The following is a 19,633-nucleotide window of genomic DNA, read 5'->3' on the forward strand; positions in this document are numbered from 1 at the left end:
GAGAGGGGATCCCATCAACCCAATGTCCAAGGGGTGTCAGGGGAATCCCAGACTCTCAGCGGTGCCCAGTGACAGGACGAGGAGCGATGGCCATGAATGAAACCATAACGAGTTCCACCTCAACATGAGGAAGAACTTCTTTCCATGTAGGGTGGCAGAGCACTGGAACAGCCGCCCAGGGAGGGCGTGGAGACATCCCAAAGCCAGCGGGACCCGTCCCCGTGTCCCCTGCTCCGGGCGGCCCTGCCTGCACCATCGGCGCTCGATTGGCCGCGCCTGGCGCGGGCGCCGCGCTCGGCGGGGGATTGCTCGGGCCTGGGCGGGCCTGGCTCAGCAATGGCGGACGAGGAGCTGGAGGCGCTGAGGGCCCGGAGGATGGGAGAGATCAGAGCTGAGCACGGGGTGAGAGATGGGGGAGATCAGAGCTGAGCACGGGGTGAGAGATGGGGGAGATCAGAGCTGAGCACGGGGTGAGAGATGGGGGAGATCAGAGCTGGGCACGGCGTGAGAGATGGGGGAGATCAGAGCTGGGCACGGCGTGAGAGATCAGAGCTGGGCACGGGGCGAGAGATCAGAGCTGGGCACGGGGCGAGAGATGGGGGAGATCAGAGCTGAGCACGGGGCGAGAGATGGGGGAGATCAGAGCTGAGCACGGGGTGAGAGATGGGGGAGATCAGAGCTGGGCACGGGGCGAGAGATGGGCGAGATCAGAGCTGGGACCGGGTGAGGCACCGCCCGTGCCCCCGCCCGGGCCGCTCTCGGCGGGTGCGGCGAACGCCCCTGGGAGGCTGGAGGGGAGCGGGGACAGGAGAGGCCTCTGGTGAGTGAGGGGGCGCGGCCCGGCCGTACCGGGGGCCTTGGCTACGATCGGCACTGCCCGGGACCCGCGGTCACCTCCCCTCAGCAGCCTTCCTGCCCTGGAAGGTTCCGCACACGAGCGGTCCCTCCCCCGACCTTGCTCCACACCACTCACTACTCCATGGATTACCTTCCAGCCATCTCGGTTTTCAGAGCTGAAGAGTCACGGCATGGTTCAGGTTGGAAGGGGCCCCTGGGGATCACCCAGTCCAACCCCACTGCCCAGGCAGGGTCACCCGGGGCAGGGCACACAGGAACGCATCCAGGTGGGTTTGGAATGTCTCCAGAGAGGGACACTCCATGCCCTCCCTGGGCAGCTCTTCCAGTGCTCTGCCACCTTCAAGGCGAAGAAGTTTTTCCTCCTTTTGAGGTAGAACTTCTTGTGGTTTAGTTTATGTCCATTTCTCCTTGTCCTGTTGCTGGGCACCACTAGAAAGAGTCTGGCACCATCCTCTGACACCCCTGGGAGATCTTTGTATGGATTTATATGAACTGGCAGTTTTGTTGTCCCTGTGAAGGCTCTCCCAGACCTCTGAGCAGCCCTGTTCTCTTCCTGTACAGTTTCCCATCCTGCTTCCACCCTTTTAAGTGTTACCTGTAAAATCTGAGGTGCAGATTCTACATAAAATTCAGGTTTTTCCTCTTTGTTGCTTGCTTCTGAATAGTCATCACTAATAGTGACTTGGAAGTTTGTCCCCTTTTATTTTTCATATGTATTAGTATTTAATGCAGGACCAACTCTTGCAGAACCCCCCTCAATGACTTTTCATTGGCTCCAGGAGTTAGACTTGATGATCCTTGTGGGTCCCTTCCAACTCAGAATATTCCATGATTCTGTGATTCTCTGATCTCAGCTGGGATTGGGTTTTCTTTTGTTTTGATAAATACAAAGCGTTAAATTTAATTTCACTTAACTTACCTTAATGGGTTTATAATGCTTTTGTCAGTTTTCTGGGCTTTGGGGAAGTTTATTAACCTACACCTAAGGGGAAGGCAGTCTGTGGATAGATCCAGGAGCAGCACTCACCCCACTGTTGGCATCGCTGCGTTGTGAGGAAAGCAGAGGGTGGCATTTTTATTTGCTGGGGCAGCAGATTCCCATTTCCAGGATCTCATCCATGGCCAGGCGGGTTCAGGCAGGTTTATGTTCCATGGATGCTGCTGGAATATCTAAATGGACTGTCCTGTGTGAAATGTTCCTGGACTGTGGTATTTACTCCGCTCTCATTCCTTAGGAGCCTCCTGGTGATCCATCGCAACAGGAGGCAAAACAGAGGTACCAATGAGACTATTGAATTTTGGTCTTGCATCTAATAATATTTTTTAACCATTTACTCTGGGGGTTTTTGAGTATTTAATTTCTTTGGAAAACTCCCCCTCATTTGTTTTGTTGTTGGAAAAAACACCTTGGCTCTTCAAGGTTGGGAAGAGTTCGTGGTACAAACCTTGAAGGCTGGCACAGCTCCTCTCAAACTGCTGCTTTGTCCGAGTGACCACTTGGGGTTTGGCTCTGTTACTGCAGCAGGAACAGCCTTTCCTAGCTGGTTTGGTTTTTCTGGGATAGCTGTTGCAGTTAAAACTATGAAATAAAATGCTTTGTGTGGGAATAGTGTTTAGTATTTGTGCTCAGGGGAACACTGAAAACAAATGTTTAAAGAGCTGACTTGGCACACAGTCCAAGTTTGTATTGACTGAAATGCATAAACTACAATTGCAGATAGTCAAATATTGCAAATATATGAAGACTTAGTGAAAAATGCCAGATACATAATGAGGTTTGGGTTTGTCTTGCCATTGCAAGGACTATTCCTTGTGCCTGCTTTACCATACACTGCCTTGGGATGAATTCCACATGGAACTGAACACAGGATCCAAAGTGGGTAGTCTCTGAGATGTAATCATAAGCAGTAAGAAGGTGTAAGTATTAAATTCCATCTTGATTTCTTGGAAGACATTGCCAGCTGTGTAACTTCAATGTACATAGAAGTGCCCCTGAGGGGAAAAGCTGTAAAAGAAATCATGTAACTATAAGGTTTGAAGTGATCTTCCATGAATCAAAAGCGTTCTGTAGTTTGCTGTTCTGTACATGCTATTTTAGGTATTTGAAATCCCACTTTTAATGTGTGGTCCATTTTCCCTTACAGGGAAGCAGAGATAAGAAATACTATTTTAGCCCAAGTTCTTGATCAAGCAGCCCGTGCAAGATGTGAGTATCCAAGTAACTTTCTAATCAAAATTTCTCACCTAGTGGACTCCAGTGCTGCTCAAATCCAGCAGGTGCTTGTATGGAGGCCAGACTAGAAAAATACTGTTGTTGCTGAGAAGGTAAAACTTGCAGCAATATCAGTGATTGGAGGGGAGGGTTTAACTGACATCTGAATAATGTTAATCAATTATTTTTTTTTAATTAATAATAGGAATTTTAGGGAAAGTAAAAATTGGTTAATCTAATAATGAACAAATACTTTAAAGTAAGAAATGTAACTGCCTTGTGTCTGGCATAAGTGAAAATGCTTTTTTCAATTTATTCATAACCCTGGCATGGAGGAGACGATTTCAAAGAGACATTTGTCACTTTTTAGTTATTTGGTGAAGGTATTTGAGAATGTTTTAAACCCAAATGAGCAGAGCCTGTTTTTGTTGCAGTAAGCAATTTAGCACTTGTGAAACCAGACAAAGCAAAAGCAGTAGAGAATTATCTTATACAGATGGCAAGATTTGGACAGCTAGCTGGAAAGGTGAGTATCTTTTCCCAGTTCTTTCTCACATATATTCATTTTCAAACCCAATTCACTCTAAAAAGAAAAAAGGATGTTTCTCATAGCTGTAAATTAAATAACTGAAAAGGCAATTGAGAGCCTTTAAATATTATTATATAATTCCATCAAAAACCTTTCATAAGAAAGGAAATTGCGATTCATTGTTTTTTGATACTAAGCATTTCTCAGAATGTGTTTGTACAGCTGGTCTTTCACTCTCCTAGGTATCAGAACAAGGTTTGATAGAAATACTTGAAAAAGTGAGTCAGCAAACAGAAAAGAAAACAACAGTGAAGGTAAGCTCTCTTTCCTAAATATGATGTTGTTACAAACCAGCAGAAAAATAACAGATATTGGACCAGTTTGGTTCAGGGCAGAACTTGGTATTTCCACCTCTCAGCCCTGCACTGGTGAGTGCTGGGATGGAATCAGAGCAGGAACATCTGCAGCTGGGGTGTGACACTGGCAGCCCCACTGGGAGAGGAGGGATGGGGGATGTTCTGCTCCAGGTAGTGCACTGTCAATGCAGAGTGGGAAAGGCTCGTGCCAGCCTGGAATTACTGTGACCCCTCAATTTTCACCTTATCTGTTTCATTTTAGTTCAACAGAAGGAGAGTACTGGATTCTGATGAGGAGGACGATTATTGATACCACTGTAAGGCTGCCAAACAAACGCCTGGAGAAAGGCAACTTGCTGTTATCGGGCAGAACGCAAGACCTGAACATGTTTACGCTTCTTCACTTTTTTTTTTATTATTATTATTATTATAAAAGGCCAACAAATGAACTTGTAAAATAAATTTGAGAAGGGGGATTTTATAACTTACATTTTTGTAGTCTCAGAGTCCCGAGCAGTGCGAGGTTCCCCACGGCTTCATGAGCATGAATGTTTTGTTGCCCCTTTCTCAGTGTGTAAGCTCTGCTTTCAGCCACTGCACACACTTAACTTGCTGCTGGTGGAGATACCAAACATAGCAGGAGCCAAGTGAGAAGCTGGGAACAGCCACTCTCCAGGAGTTTAAAATCTTGCCTCCAAGTCCCTGAAGTGTTAGAAAGGAGATTTCCTGAGCCCCTGAAGGACCCCTGTCGAGCCATTCCATGGCTCTCAACTCCTTAGTAGAAATTTAAAAATAAAGTGAAGGCATCAAATAGTGTTTGGATCAGGGGACTCCATATCAGGCAGTCTGTGTAAAGAAATGGTAACAGCAAACAGCTGAACCACTGCTCCCTGAAGTTATTGGGCTATCTCCAAAAAAGCAAGTTAACTGTGTAACAGCACTGTTCAGACACTTGGTATCGTAGGTTCTTAAAACTACCTCCACTTTTATCAAATGGCTGGAGTGTTTCTTACTGGAAAAAAAAAAAAAAAAGACCATTTTCCTAAACTTTCTGCAACTCCTGCATGCATAAATTAAAACTGAACTTGTGCTACACTTTTATTCAAAAATATGGTTATGGAGGTTAGTAGGATAAATACTGTAATGTGTTGATAAACACTCTTCCACCACAGACCCCTTATCTGACATAACAGGATCATGTATGATTCCACCTGCAGTGTTTTTTGGAACAGAATAAAATTATTTCAAGTGAGCACTAGTGGGTGTTTTTCATCTTGTGCGAATGTGGTTAAAAAAGTATTAAGCAGTTGTTATTTTTGTTTCATTTGGACTAGATCTGGAATTTTTCTTGAATATCGAGGTTATTCTTACAGGTAAGGACAAGTGACTTACTCTGGGTCATCTGCAGTGTCACAAGGGGGAAGAAAACCTGGTTTGTCTCTTTCCTTTCGGGTCTTTTGGCTTGTAAGAGCTGAACATCCATCCTTTTTTTTTTTTTTTTAATGTGAATGTAGAGCTGGAAAAGGAGGTTATATGAAAATGTTCAATCTCACTAACAATTATATTTTGTACACCTGTGCCTTAAATCCAAAACCACACAACCTAATAATCTGTGAATGTGGGAGGGAAGAAAATCATATTGAACTGAAGAATAAATTCCAGGAGATCCTTTAATTTACAACTGGATACAAGGTGAAGTCTTCAAATGCCTAAAAAAACCAAGCAAGGAAATCTGCACAACAGATCAATGCTTGGACAAAAGGACTCAAAGAAAACAGCATTTTTCAAGAGTTATTTTACTAGTTTTTGCTTTCTATCATTTGGCACAAATCCAAGGCACATCAGAAAATCATATGAACTCATAAATTATTAGAAAAATAAACACATTACCATCAAATCCAAATGTCATTTGACATTTTAACTCTTAGATTAAAAAGTTATTTGAAAAACCCATCAGTCTGTCTCCCAGCTTTGTACTTTGCCAGGCAGGTTACTAATACCACAGTTAAAAGAAAATTATCCATACAAATAGTTTGGAAATAGAAATAAAAGGCAAGCTGGATGTGATGAGCCAAGAATAAAAAATCCTGCACTGTCAAACCTGGCTTGTGCTATTTACACATAACTGAACAGTGGAAAATGAAGCTGAAATCTAAGCAGCCACCTCGTAGTTCCCTGTGATCTTTCAGAGATCACCCCAGGGAATGGGGTGGGATTTGGCCTATTCCAACCAAAGCTCACTGATGAGAGAAGTACCTTTCATATGGGAATGTCACCTTTTTAAGAGCAGTCCGGAGCAGGCTCCTAAAGCAGTTCTGTCTGCAGATGTTGCCCAGGTTCAGAATCATGAACAGTGGTGCATTTTGGCATTACTTGCTTTAGAGGAAGGGAAAACCCAACTATTTTGTGTGTCCCTACACGCTTCTGCATTGTTTTTTATTAGGCTGTGAACAGCCAAGTCCAAAGTTCAGCTTTGTCAAGGGCTCTCTACTTTTTCCCCAGTATTTTGGCTCCTGTGTAGGAACTTGATGCTGCAGCTCTAATACAGGGGAGCATTGCCAAGGAATCAGCAAGGATTGCATCCCTTCACATCAATAATGCAGTGCTGCAGATGTTATGCACTATTGTCTGCCCAGCTACTGAACTATACAGAAATATATACTATAATGGTTTGTAACATTACAATAAAAATAGAGACATTTCAGTTATCTCTGGCAATAAATACCTTGTTATCCAATATATCTTTTTATATATATATATAAATATATTCTCAATGTAGTGATAAAAACTGAAAAATGCAAAAATTATTCAAAGACTTTTAAAACAAAGTGGGTGGCTGAAAAATACAATACAGGGTTTCATTTGGTTTACTGTTACATAGAATTTTTTAATAAGTGCTAAGTAGGATAGGAAAGTAATTCTGCTGTCTACATCTTGGTATGTCCCTGTTTGTGAGATCAGTAATGATCTGGCTGTTAGTTACCTCCACCATAAACAGGAGTCAGTCTTCAAAGTGCTAAAACATTCAGTTTGTGCTGCAGATCTGTCCTGTCCTCTGCTCTGAGCACAGGCCTGCGAGTGGCACTGACGTCTTTGACACACAGTGAAAGGTTAACAGAACTCACACCACCAAGTTCCTCAGCTTTTGGCATCAAATTCAGTGATCTGAAATGGAGTCCTCACAGCAGTCTTGTGACTGTGAAACACCCAGACTTGCAGGGCTGGATGGACCACTGTCACTGCCATCCTCTGCTGGAAGGGGCACGTTAACTGTGTGTCTCCGCTGCATTAACTTGCTCCTGGGAGGAACTTCCATCGTGTCATCGTGTTCCACAAACTCACCACTGCTTCCCGTGTCCACACCCTCAACTCTGCTCTGGGCCAGCGTTCCCACAGACTTTAATTTGGTTTTATCAAAGCTTTTAATAGCCATCTGTGAGGAGAGAGGAAGGGGATGTTAAGAGCATTACCTACTTTCTCCATTACAAAGAAGTAAAATGAATATGGTGTTATAATTATCACATCAATTGCATGGTATTCTTTATACTGAGAATGCAGCAAAGGATTAAAAATGGCAGACTTTGTAGGAGAGTAATTACACTTTGGCCATATATGAAAAAATAAGAAGAGGCCACATCAGTACCAGAACTGAAAACAGAACAGGCATTCCAAAACTTATTTTCACTGCGGTATCCCAACATCATCCTAACTCTTCTAAACACCTTTTGTAATGCAAGTCTCAAGGTACCTGAAATTAACAGCCCCTTCTTTTACTATTAAGAAACATGGAAGTAGCAATACAGACACAGTCAACCAGGCACTGCTGAAGGTAAAGGCAAAATTTCCCTGCTCCCAGTTGTTACTGGTGAGGGAAGAGACACCCACCCTTCCCCCTCCTCCCTTAATGCCTCTTTTTGGTCATTCCAACTATTGTATCTTCCATTTCCACACCTGCTCCTGATTTTTCCTTTACAGAGGGGGTGGCTCTCCTTGATTACTGGCACAACTGAGAGCTGTGTGGCTCGTGAATTCATTGTACAGCCACAGCTGTATGAACTCACCACAGCACATGGCTGAAGAGCCGTGTTTCATGGTCACATATTAGTTTTTTGACACCTGTGTAATGACATGACACACTGCATTCAGTGAGCCACAGTTATAAAATCTAAATCCCATGTTTAATTAAGTAGCGGAATATTATCATTAATACAAGAAGTAAAAAATATTACAGCTTTATAGCATTAATTTGGCGTTCTTGAGGCTCTCTGAAAATGTTCAATCTGCTAGGAGCTCTATGAAATAGAACAGTATCCCATTTTCTAGATGGACATAAGCAGCAGAGCCTGCATTTCCAAGGCTGTGTCAATCTAATGATGGGCAGCTGCTGGACTAACCTGGTCAAACCTGCTTTGTTTTGGACAGGTTAGTTTTTCTCTTGATTTAAGCGTGCTGACATGGTTCAGCAGAAGGTGCAACAAGAGCCAAAGGCAGTGTAAGGAGGAAGAGGGAGCACATGCTCTTGGGTGAAGGGCAGCATCCAGCAGTCAGGTTGGTGTGGGGTGCCACCACACCCTCCAGCAGAGATGGATCTATCACATATATTTGTGTCACAGCTGACAATGCAACATGCACTTTGCTGTCACCCTTGCAAGCAGTCTCCTCCTCTTACAAGCAGATTTATGCAAGCCCTGATTTTAATCTACTGAAAAATGTGTCTCCTGCCAAAAGCATCCCTGCTTGGCTACAGCTCCTACAACCTGCACAGTTTTTCAGTCCTAGGTTTTGCTGTAATGACACAGAAAACAAGAGATGAAGCCTGCAATAAGAGGCTTAGGAGGTTTAAAAGTAAGAATAAGGTGTTTAAGAGGTGTTATTGAAGAGCACCACTGAAGTTTGAACAACGATGAACCAGCAGCAATTTGCCAAACAGGTCAAGTGACTCAGCACCCATCACTAGTAAAGAAACTTTCCTCTTATATGTACCCACAGTAACAGAAAACAAACATCTTTGCTATATCATACAAATAATTCAAGCAAGTATTTCCACCTACCTGGTGCAGTAACTGATAGTCAAAATTAGGGACACTTTTATCTCTTGTTATTGTTCTCCGTAAATGTTTTTCTCTAAAGAAAATTTTAAAGAAATGAAAGAGATTAAATGTCTTTACATAAGCCTTTCATAAAAGCCTCTATCACAGAAGCTCCACAAGGTGGAACTCTCTCACCAGAGACAGGCTGCTCCCTTACACTACCTTCCCTGTATTTTACTACAGAATAAATATTAACATTAAAAAATATAATAGGCAAACCCCAACCAACGAGTGAACACTAACATTACATTTTTAAAGCTGTCTGGCTCTGAAACCCTTAAATGATGGTACACCAAGTATTAGTGCAAACCCAATTTTAAATACATTTTAAATACACTTGCAAGTGCTCCTTCAACTCCCAGTGAGCATTTCGTGCCCAGAACATCTGCCTGGGGATGTGAACGTGCAAGCCTTGGGGGATTAACATCCACTGTCACACCAGCATGTGATGTGTAACCATGACTGGCCCTCTCTGGGCTTTATTAGCAGCTGTATTTCTTGTTCATGTATGGGAAACAACAAACATACTCTGAGGAAGCTCCTCTGCTTACTTGTTAAATCTGTTAATTGATTGGACCAGTTGAAGTTGTCTGCTTATGGGATCATCGGCTTTCTCACAGGGCTTAGAATGCACTGGGGGTTTAAAAGAACAGGCAGCTAAAATTACAACTGAGTCACGCTTAGGAATTAAAAAAACACAGTTCTGAATGAAAAGTGGTCTCTTCTGACATTAGATTTTAAATTTTACAGTAAAACTGTAACAGTACTAACTTGAATCAGAGTGGCAGTTTGACTTTGGAAATTTTAAAGCATTTTAATTCACAGGAGTAAACATTCTTCATCAGATTAGCATGACTGGCCAAGCTTCTGCAGAGACTGTGAATTTTTACAAACCTGAATTAACACACAGATGCCAAACATATCTTCAATTGTTCTTTTAGAACTATTCTCATAATATTTGAAAGAACTATCTCAATTTTAGGCATCAGCACACTGTGATTAACTGTGGCTTTCCATTAACCAGACATTCACAATCTTTCCAAGGGTGGAATGCAAGAGTTATTTTGAAAACTCATGGCCGCTGAAATGGGCACTCCTGCTCCTCATCTTCCTAATTCCTGCTCTGCAGCCTCCCTGCCTGGCTCAGCACAAAACTTATGTCCCTTGCCCCAGGTTAGTGAACTCTACCAGCTTCAAAATGCACCTGAAACACTTGTGAGCCAGCACAAGGGGAGCAGTGGATAACCCAGATCAGAGGGTGAGAGGGGAGGAGGGATGGTAACCCCTCTCTCCCGTGGCCAGAAGGCACTGCAGCAGCTCAGCTGCACTGTCACTCTGTGCCACATGTCTCTGCACACTGACTGAGGCTGTGCCACATCCTGCCACTGCTCAAAGTCCTCTGCAAACTGTGCTGAAAGGTTCAGACAGTTCCCTCTCTAGCTCTTATTTCTGTCCCAAAATATGAGAGACAGCAATGAATGAAGAGTCACTCCCTGACCTGTTTCAGGGCAAATTAAATGACAAAGTCATTTAAACATGTTTTACTTTGCACTGAAATGCACAGTTAATACACGGTTAATTATATAATCTCAAATGTGGTGTGTTTTTTAACTTTAAATGCTTCTGTATGTGAAATTTGCACAGATACCCCAAAAAAGTGAAAACTAAGTTTGCAGCAATGTCATGAATATAACACTAAGTTTGCTGCAGTTACAGTATTCTAGGTGCTACCTATTATAAATACGCAAAATAATTGACAGTTCTTTAATCATATGTAAATCAATTACATTAAATATTTGATGTATTTGCATATGAATTCCTAAATCCCTTTTTATTCATACCAGTGGAAACATGACAGGTACCTTTTTTCCTTATCTTGACAGTAGCATGCTGCTCACTCTCCTTCTCTCCTTCTGCTGATGTGGGTACAGAGCTTGGTGCTGCTTCCAGCAACTTCATGATACTTGAGTTCTTCATTTTAAGAGTTTCCATATTTTTCACCATTATTAAAGAAAAACATCAGTACAATTTAGGATTTTAGTCTGTGTAGAGTGTGTCAATTAATTGCTGCCAAAATGAATGTAACACACATGAAAATATCTCATTATAAACATAAACCTGAAGTTGTATCATTTTGAGTAGGGGAAAAATCAGTGTTCCACCAGTTGCACTGTACCAGAGTGATGATTTAGTAGCCTTGACCTCTTATTTTAAACTATATAACTTATGGTTAAGCTAATTTCAGTTCAAACGGTAATACACATACTAAAATTGATTCAGTACAGAACTTAGTGGTCATTATGCTACATCTCAGGCTATTTAAGCATATAAAGAGAGGGACCATGCATCAAATCCCTTAAGGATGAAAAAATTCTGTATCATTTAATATTAGACAGAATGAGAATGTTATTGCTATTAATAAAGGGGAAGCTCACAGTTATCTATTGCAAGCTAAAAGGTATGAAAAGGTTTGAAGGGCAGGAGGTGGTGGGTGGAAAAAGGAAGATTGCTGGCAGTGCAACTGATCAGTGAAAGGTGTTCATTTGCCAGCATTTCTTCTGCTCTCTGCCATTACATAATTTAATGTCATTTTTATTTACATATGTGCTTTCAATCTTTCCAGACTCATCCTTTTTGCCTAGGATAACTTATTTTAGAAAGAGGTTTCCTATAATCATTTGTACGTTGTACAATAAACAGGCATCTGAAGTCTTTGTACCGCACGTGATTGTTCAATACAGAAGTCTGGCAAACATTGTCCTGGCAAACACTTCTATTTGCTGCCTTTCCCACGTTGTGCACGGGGAACTTTGGGAATGGAGGTGCCTGCACTCACGGGCTCAGCACAGTCTGCAGGGGTGCAGCTCCTGTCGTTCCTCAGGTGCGTCAGGGCCCCGTTCTGCAGGAGCAGATCCACCAGGGCCTCGTGCCTCCCCACCACGGCCTCGTGCAGGGCTGTGTTGCCCTTGGCATTGGAGAGGTTCACAGAGGCTCCACGCTGGATGGACAGCAAAAGGAAATCCCACTTATAAAGGCAGGGTAGCACGGACTGGAGATGGCACATTATTCTGTTTTCCTCTCCTTTCCCATGTAGGAACAAGGACAAGGCAGCAGAGTCCTCTGCAGTCACCATAAGCCATCTGATCATATTATTTCCTCCTCCCTCATAGCCACAATTTCCTGGATCAGCTCACTTCATTTTTGCATATATCTACTATATAGTCCAAGTTTAGGAGATACTTAAAACCCCCAAAACCACAATAAAAACTCCTATGGGATAGAATCATAAGCCAGAAAAACCAACACCTGCCACATAAAAGTTCCATAAAAACAGCTAACTGTACAATAGTAAGGTAATATTTATGTAATTAAAATCTGTGAAGGGAAGGCATTGAAAAGAGTGAGTTAACAAACCCTCTTTCTTTTTTCTCTGAGTAGTTTTGACAGAAAAAGGTCAAACTAAAAATACTGATCCCGAGTACTGGGTAAGCACAGATACCACATGAGAAATACCACTCTGAACATTCTGTTTTCAGTGATCTTACCTGTAACAACAGGGCAGTAGTCTCATAGTGGCCATTCAAGCATGCATAAATTAAAGGAGTATTTCCATATATATCCTTTTTGTTTTGTTTAGCATTGTAATCCATCAGACACTTTACCACCTATGGAAAGAAAAAACTTTTTAATTTAAGATACCAGCTAACCACAATCATGCAGTGAAAGCCCCCCCGTACTTTTTTAAACCATTTTTCTGGAAATCTAGATTGAGAAAGGGATGGAAGAAAAAAGGATGGAGAAAACAAGTGTCACATTTGCCAAAGAGATGACAACCACAAACAACTCTTCCTATCAGATTAATTTTAACACACACTTTTAAAAAAACCCAAAACTTAAGCAACTTCAAGAAAGGCCAAAAAATAAAACTCGAGTTATGTGGAAAATATACATAACCAATAACTAACCCAAAGATCAAAAACCAAACTACCACAGCAGCAGTACCCATCAGACTTCTCCCAACTCATAAGAACGCTTGGAAGGAGTTCTTTATGTTGTAAATATCCCATGAACTAACCTTCATTAACCTACAAGTGCAAGTTGTATTCTTGTTTTTTCTTGCTTCCCTAGTGCTTCTGTCTTCCCATCATCTTCACAGTTCTTTTTTCCTCCTGCAGTCCTCAGCTCCTTATTCTTATAACCCTAGTTTTCCACTTTTCTGCATCTTCCCATTTGCTTGTCTGCCCCTGCTTTTTCATGACTGTTATTCTTCCCCTCTCACTTACTCTTCTTCCTGTGTTAAAACCCTACCCTCAGTGAGGGACGAGGTTATCTGCTACCCTCAGAGCTCAAACTGGCTCATGAGTCGAAAACACAGCAAATATTTAATACTGTGGCTACTATGATACCAAGAGGTGCACATAACCTCCTTGAAGAGAAGGTACAGAGGAACATACACAGGAAGATTCAGCTGCACAAGGCATTTTTAAAGTGTTTGAAGTATGACAGTAGCTTTTGGCAGCACTTGCATTAAACCAGTATTTCAGATCATTTAGTAAGAAAAGGTGTCTACTGCAACAGTTTCAGCTGAAAGATCCCCTTTCCACCTGGAGATTTTAGACACTGAAAGAAAAAGCAGAATCCCGAACTAATTTTCTCTGTTACTGGTTTAGTCTTGTTGATAATTTCCCACAGCAGCTTTTTTGTTGGTGACTAAGCGTCAAACAGCTTTATCTAGAGGACGAGCTACCTGGAAGTGCCCTTTCTGGCAGGCCAGGTGAAGAGGAGCTGCGTGTTTTGCATTCTTGGCACTGACACTGGCCCCGTGTTTCAGCAGGAGCAAGACAAGCTCGGAGCGCCCGTGCAGCGCTGCCATGTGCAGCGGAGTAAAACCATCCTGGTTTGAAACGTTCACTCCCAGCCCATTGGCAGAGATCCTGGAAAATTTCTGTTGAGGAAAAGACACCACGAAACTATAAAAACAATCATGCTACTTTCTGTTAACCAAAGAGCAGCCAAATACCTGCTAAGCTTATACAAACCAGGGAGATGGATGTTACAAGAACTTCTGCTACAGAGCCTAACTTGAGGACTCCAGGAAAAGTCAGCAAACCAGAGCAGCTGGGTGGTATTTTTGAACAGAACAATGTTATTGTTCTCTCTTTTCTTCCAACATGATAACTTCATAGACAGAACCTCCAGGAAAAGTATTCATGATATTAAAAAGAGACTAAAGCAGCACAGGTTGAGAAGAAGTAAAACTCACAGGTTTTAATACAGCTGTTAGGATGCTCATACTGGATATTAGTTAGTTTTAATGAGTTACTTTCATTTATACAGACATTTATGCTATTCAAGACAGACACTACACACCTGTTTTACTGCTACATGGAGCTTGAGGTAATAAGGATAAAAACTAAAATTAATTTTATTCATCTGGAAGCAATACTGGCCCAGAGAGCAGATTCCCACAGGAAGTCAAGATAAGGAAACTATCTACAAGACAGCTTACACAGCAGTACAGAACACCTTCTTTCACTCCTCTCACAAACTGTGGGTGCCTGACATTACAGTGCTGGACAGTCATTCTGCCTGTCCTCAGTGTGCTTTTCAGTGTGTGCTGCCCAACACAGGGGGTTAAGATTAGTTAACAAGTTCCTTCTTCTCATTCAGCAGGCAAGTAAGTTGCACAGCAGATGCCATTCCTTCCCCTGTTAGCAATAAGATGAGCTTTATGGTCTCAAGCTCTGGCATCTTTAGCACATGATCTCTGTACTGAGGGCACATGGACACCCGTTACCAGAGACTAAAGCACAGTGGGAATGTGAAGCAAGTAATTGGTTTTCTATTTCCAAGAAACTGGGATCATTCCTTGTGTAAAAAAAAAAAGAAAAGACAAGAGTGTATTGTAAAGCCTGATTCTCTTCTACAGTCCATGATAAATAAGAGGGAAGGAAGTCTTTGCAACTGAAAACAAAGTCTTTGTAATTATATATAATCTCTGAAGAGGTTTTAGATGTAGCCTGTAGGAAAGATGTCATGCAATTAAAAAAAGACTTTATCAGCATTACATTGATTACAGGATTAGCAGGTATTCCTTGCTAAACTCATTACTAAGGTAAGTAGTGTGACAGTTAGCAATGTAAACTACAAAAACGAACTAGAGGCTTAGAAAAGTATTATTATTCAAAGTTGCCTACATATTCTAAAAGCAAACTGTTAAGCTTTCTCACTCCATTAGGTATTGAGCAAGTCTTTGAGTACTGTTCCTGTATCCAAAATTTTCAACAGTGCAATTGAAAAAAGGAACAATTTCATGACACCAGATGAACTGTGAAGATCTGTATAGTTCCTTTTTAAACAGAGATACAGAGGTGCTGGGCCATAGGAATGCTACTTCCCTGAAGCTAAAACTTACATTAAAAGAATATAAATTAATCTTTTTACTGAATGAATATTCCAACCTTTTGTGCTGGCCCACATTTGGAGCACTGGCATAATGGATGGCAGAATTCTGGTTTTGATGTACTGACTGCATCATCCTCATCTTCCAAGTCTTCTTCCACCCATTCCAAGAGATAACGTACCTGGCATAAAAAGCAAGTCCTTCTTTATAGAGTCCAAAGATTCCATGTCCTAATAAATCTGCATATGTAGAAAAGTAAGATTTCACAAACATACACTTGTGAATCTCTCAGGGAGATATACAGCCACCTCCTGGCATCAGCTGCCCACAGGCCAAATTAAATCAAATGTTACTGTTGACAAAGCAGTTAGAAAGTTCTCCAAGTACAGCAGTGAAGTGAATTATAAATGACTTCCTGCTGCCTAATCACAATTTTGGTGTTCACCCATTCTCAAACCCTCCAAATCCTTTTAGCTCAGATGATTTGTGCCATCTCATATCAACGTGAATTTTGTTTCATCTTTTGCTTTAAAGAACATAAGAAACAACAAGGATGATGACATTTAACTGACACCCAAAACTTTGCAGGGGCATTAACTTTTTCCTGTGAATTCCCAGGAGCTGGACACTTTTTCTTCCATGTACGATGCCTCATGTTTGAGGGAAAGGCCCTTCAGTGAAGACAGTCTCAGGACCCAGAGCATTCATGTCCAATTTGCAAACAGTGATGATTACTGCATGTTAATTTTACATTACATTTTAGGCAACAAAAAAAAGCTGTTTATGAAATACATTTTTACCTTGAAATGCATTCATCTACTGTTCACTAAAGACATCTCAGAATTAGCAGTGACTGTATTAAGTCTCTTTATTACACCACCCAGCAACGTTAAGCCTGACACCTACCCGGTGTATCATTCTGAGTTTGTAAGCTCGATGGGACAAATGTTTCAGGAACTCAAGACAGAAGTGGGAATTAAATTGGCCTCATAATGCAATGGATAGTCCATCAGCAGTCACTTTGCAAAGCTGCATGCCAAGGACTAACATCACGGGACAAGAAAGACCAGGGCACTCCTGTGTTTTGGTGAGATCTCCCAGAGCTCCTGCAGATCCTCTGGGAAGTTCCCAGACACAGCAAGTTACAGGATTACAGAGTGGGTGTGAAGCATGTCATCTTGTGAAGGGTTTTCCTTCTACTCTTTTTTTTTTTAGCAGCTTTTAAGAGAGCTGTGAAAAGATGTATCATTGCCTTGTTACGGTGAAGGAAGATTGGCCCTTTGCCTCCCCACTGAACAGCGGCAGCAAAATTGAGGAACCCCTTCCTGCTGGAACTGAGACAGAGGCATCTTTGCTGGAGCTGTGGGCTGGGCTTGGTGTCACAGACCTGGGCCAAGCCAAGAGCTCTACAGTTCATAGTCAAGAAGAGAATGGGGACAACAGAATTTCCTGCAGGTTCCTCCCACTCTATTTACTCTCACACTTGTCAGCAGGTTCTGCTCCAACACATTTAACAATCTATCCAATTAAACACATGCAGCTAGAACAAATCCTAGGAGAACCAGTAAGGGCCAAATACCTGATTCTGAATGACAACAAAATTGAGACAGAAAAAGGATCTGTTTCCACAGAGAATATTGTTTTCCCTGCAAATTCCATGTTGTCTTCTGGAGTAAAAAATAACCTCCTCTCAAGCTTGCCCGCTTATGGAAGGCCAGCTCAGTGAAGCTTTACTACTTCTAAAATAAATAGTGCTGTCACTTCACTTCCCCCTTTCCCTGCACACTGACCAAGACCCTCACAACCAACTTCCTCCTCCTCCTGTCACAGCTCAATACTGCTGCTCTCACCCTTCAATACCCAGCTCTCAACATACTGATACCAGCAGCTCACAAAAATCTGAACTTTGAACTCCCATGCACACCTCTGTATAACTACAGTGGAACAGCTCTTAGTTTGTTTAAAGGGTTTTTTTGCCAAAATATTAACTGTACTTTCAAGCAGACACACACTGAACCACCTCAGGAAGTTGTCCATAATCTCCATTTCCCAAGCAATTTGTCATCTGAAGCATCCTTTCCATTGCAGAGTAACACACTGCCTGGAACCCCCAGCTGAGCATTCCAGGGGCTCTGTGCCCTGTATGCCAGCCTTTGAGCTGCTCCACAACATTTATGTTAGACAAGATATTTGCCTTTTTTTTGTGGTGGATTTGCACATACCCCTTCCACTGGATATGCTGGGTAGAAGGAATTTCAGAAGAGCATTAAATCCAGTATCTACGCTGAGACAATGTCAATTCTTCCCTAATATCATTGACAGAAGTTTGAGCAATCTCTGCTCAGATACTTCCGACAGAACAGGCTCTGTAACCTCCCAGGTCTGTTCTACTGTTATCCCACCCTAATAATAAAAGGGGCTTTTTTATTTAAACCTAAGTATCTCTGTGGAAAGCTGAACAGTTCACGCATCACTACAGAGCCATGGTACACACCTGACCACCACATCAATCACTGAGAAGGAAGGACTGAAAATTCATGTTAAGCAGGATCAACCACTTCTGCACCACACTTCACTGACAGAGCCACAGGTCCCTGCCTACAGCAGGGGTTGGAACAGGATCATCTTTAAGGTCCCTTCCAACCCAAACCATTCTCCAATCCAAAGCATACTTGCTTTTCAAGTTTGCAGGCTCTATGGTGATGACAAAGGTTGTCTTCTGGCTTCCTGAACAATCAAATTGTAATAGTTTTTTTTAATCTTCCAGTTTCATAGCACTTCTTTTAATTCCTCCTCTTGCAAAGCTCAACTGGCTGTCACAGCAAAAACCTACAACACTTATGACCCTGCTGCTGGGTCTGTTCCTGCGGAGACAGACCTCCACAAACAAAATAAGAGCCCATTTCTCATTTACAGTCCCTATCCACCATTATTACAGGCAGTAAACATACCATAAAGAGTAGGTAATATTTAAAGCATTAGAGAACCTGGAAATTTATGAATCAAAAAGCATTTGTGGATCTAAAGGCACTGTATTACTGGAATGCTTCCTAAGTCAAACACAAACTGTAAATCCCCAACATTCAATATCCAGAACTGGCACAGAAACAAGCAACTGGGAATAACATTATCTATTGGATTTGCTGTCAAAATTAGGTTTACCTGAAAGCTCATCTTTCTGCCTTTTGTTTTGTTTGACTGCATATCCAGTCCAACACTGACCTCAGCACACATATCTCATTAGTGCCCTGCAGTGCCCCACACCCCCACCTACAATGGCATTTGACAGAGCACCTTGAGCACCTGCAAGCAGACAAATTGATCTTTCCCACAGTATTTCTTTTCAACATGACTGCCCTGAGTGTTGTTCTTCTCAAGTTCTTTACATCTCCTAGAGGTAACAATACATACATTTTTAAATGACAGGCTTGCACAAAGGAATGATTCAATTTAAAGTAATTTCTTTAGTGCATGAGGTCATGGAAATGTCAAAATAATGAGCCTTAAGGCACTGTAGGTAAAATAATTTGGGGACTTGGAATGAATTTTTTTTCTAGAAAATGAGCTGAATTTGTCAGTTGTTGCTGAAGGAAGGTATTACCCAAAGCATTCTTCACTTGATATTATATAAAAATAGCTTCCTCAATTGGAATGAGATAAATTGGAATTCAATAATATTCAACAGCCATGCTAAGACTCACCATTTCCAGATCTCCATCAGCAACTGCTCTCAGGAGTTTTTCCACCTATGTATGAAGAAAATAATTTATTTGTTTTGTTAGTATTGACATTAAGCAGTACACAGAAAATCCTGTGTCCTTTGCTAACCTCCTAAGCTCATGTAGTAGGATTACTGCTGGGCCATTTCATATTTATTGATAAAGTTTTAAAGGAAAAACCTTCTTCCTTTATGAAGCACAAAAGCTGTACAAGGCCTGTGGCCATTTGATGATCTCTGACTTGCTTAGTTAAAGATAAACAGTACTTATGTAAATTGAGGATATGTGACCCACACATAAACAAAGCCATGTAAGCTGATATATATTATTATGCTGCTTCAGCAGCAGCTGCCCCATACATTTCTGCAGTGAACCTAACATTAAAAACCCCTAGTCAAGACAAATTTCTACCCTAATAAACACTAATACTCTTTTGGACTCTTGCTGACCTACTATAAGCTACCAG

At 41.8% G+C, this 19,633-nt stretch overlaps 2 protein-coding genes across 6 annotated transcripts in view; one reads left to right on the top strand and one right to left on the bottom strand.

Annotated features, from left to right (window-relative positions):
• Positions 1 to 278: 278 nt before the first annotated feature.
• On the top strand, positions 279 to 5,207 carry PDCD5 (programmed cell death 5). 2 transcript variants are annotated; one of them, XM_064671251.1, is made up of 6 exons: positions 279 to 402; positions 2,094 to 2,134; positions 3,003 to 3,064; positions 3,505 to 3,596; positions 3,842 to 3,913; positions 4,218 to 5,207. In XM_064671251.1, the coding sequence occupies exons 1-6, from the start codon at positions 337 to 339 to the stop codon at positions 4,263 to 4,265; spliced, it is 381 nt and encodes a 126-aa protein (XP_064527321.1). In that variant the 5' UTR covers positions 279 to 336; the 3' UTR covers positions 4,266 to 5,207. The 2 variants fall into 2 exon arrangements, with proteins under 2 accessions (XP_064527321.1, XP_064527322.1); XM_064671252.1 differs by lacking the exon at positions 279 to 402 and adding an exon at positions 615 to 656.
• A 528-nt stretch (positions 5,208 to 5,735) lies between these two features.
• The window catches only part of ANKRD27 (ankyrin repeat domain 27), a 53,765-nt gene continuing 39,867 nt past the window's right edge, over positions 5,736 to 19,633 (bottom strand). For 3 of the 4 annotated variants that reach the window (XM_064671246.1, XM_064671244.1, XM_064671245.1), the window contains exons 21-29: positions 19,150 to 19,194; positions 15,507 to 15,629; positions 13,793 to 13,990; positions 12,591 to 12,710; positions 11,882 to 12,043; positions 10,908 to 11,016; positions 9,597 to 9,678; positions 9,007 to 9,079; positions 5,736 to 7,388 (exon numbers count right to left, since the gene is read on the bottom strand). In XM_064671246.1, coding sequence (XP_064527316.1) covers positions 7,113 to 7,388; positions 9,007 to 9,079; positions 9,597 to 9,678; positions 10,908 to 11,016; positions 11,882 to 12,043; positions 12,591 to 12,710; positions 13,793 to 13,990; positions 15,507 to 15,629; positions 19,150 to 19,194 — 1,188 coding nt within the window. In that variant the 3' untranslated portion in view covers positions 5,736 to 7,112. The remainder of the gene's footprint in view (positions 7,389 to 9,006; positions 9,080 to 9,596; positions 9,679 to 10,907; positions 11,017 to 11,881; positions 12,044 to 12,590; positions 12,711 to 13,792; positions 13,991 to 15,506; positions 15,630 to 19,149; positions 19,195 to 19,633) is intronic. The other variant, XM_064671247.1, reaches the window with a different exon arrangement.

Source organism: Pseudopipra pipra, chromosome 14 (assembly GCF_036250125.1).
Source record: "Pseudopipra pipra isolate bDixPip1 chromosome 14, bDixPip1.hap1, whole genome shotgun sequence".
In the NCBI taxonomy this organism is placed as follows: domain Eukaryota; kingdom Metazoa; phylum Chordata; class Aves; order Passeriformes; family Pipridae; genus Pseudopipra; species Pseudopipra pipra.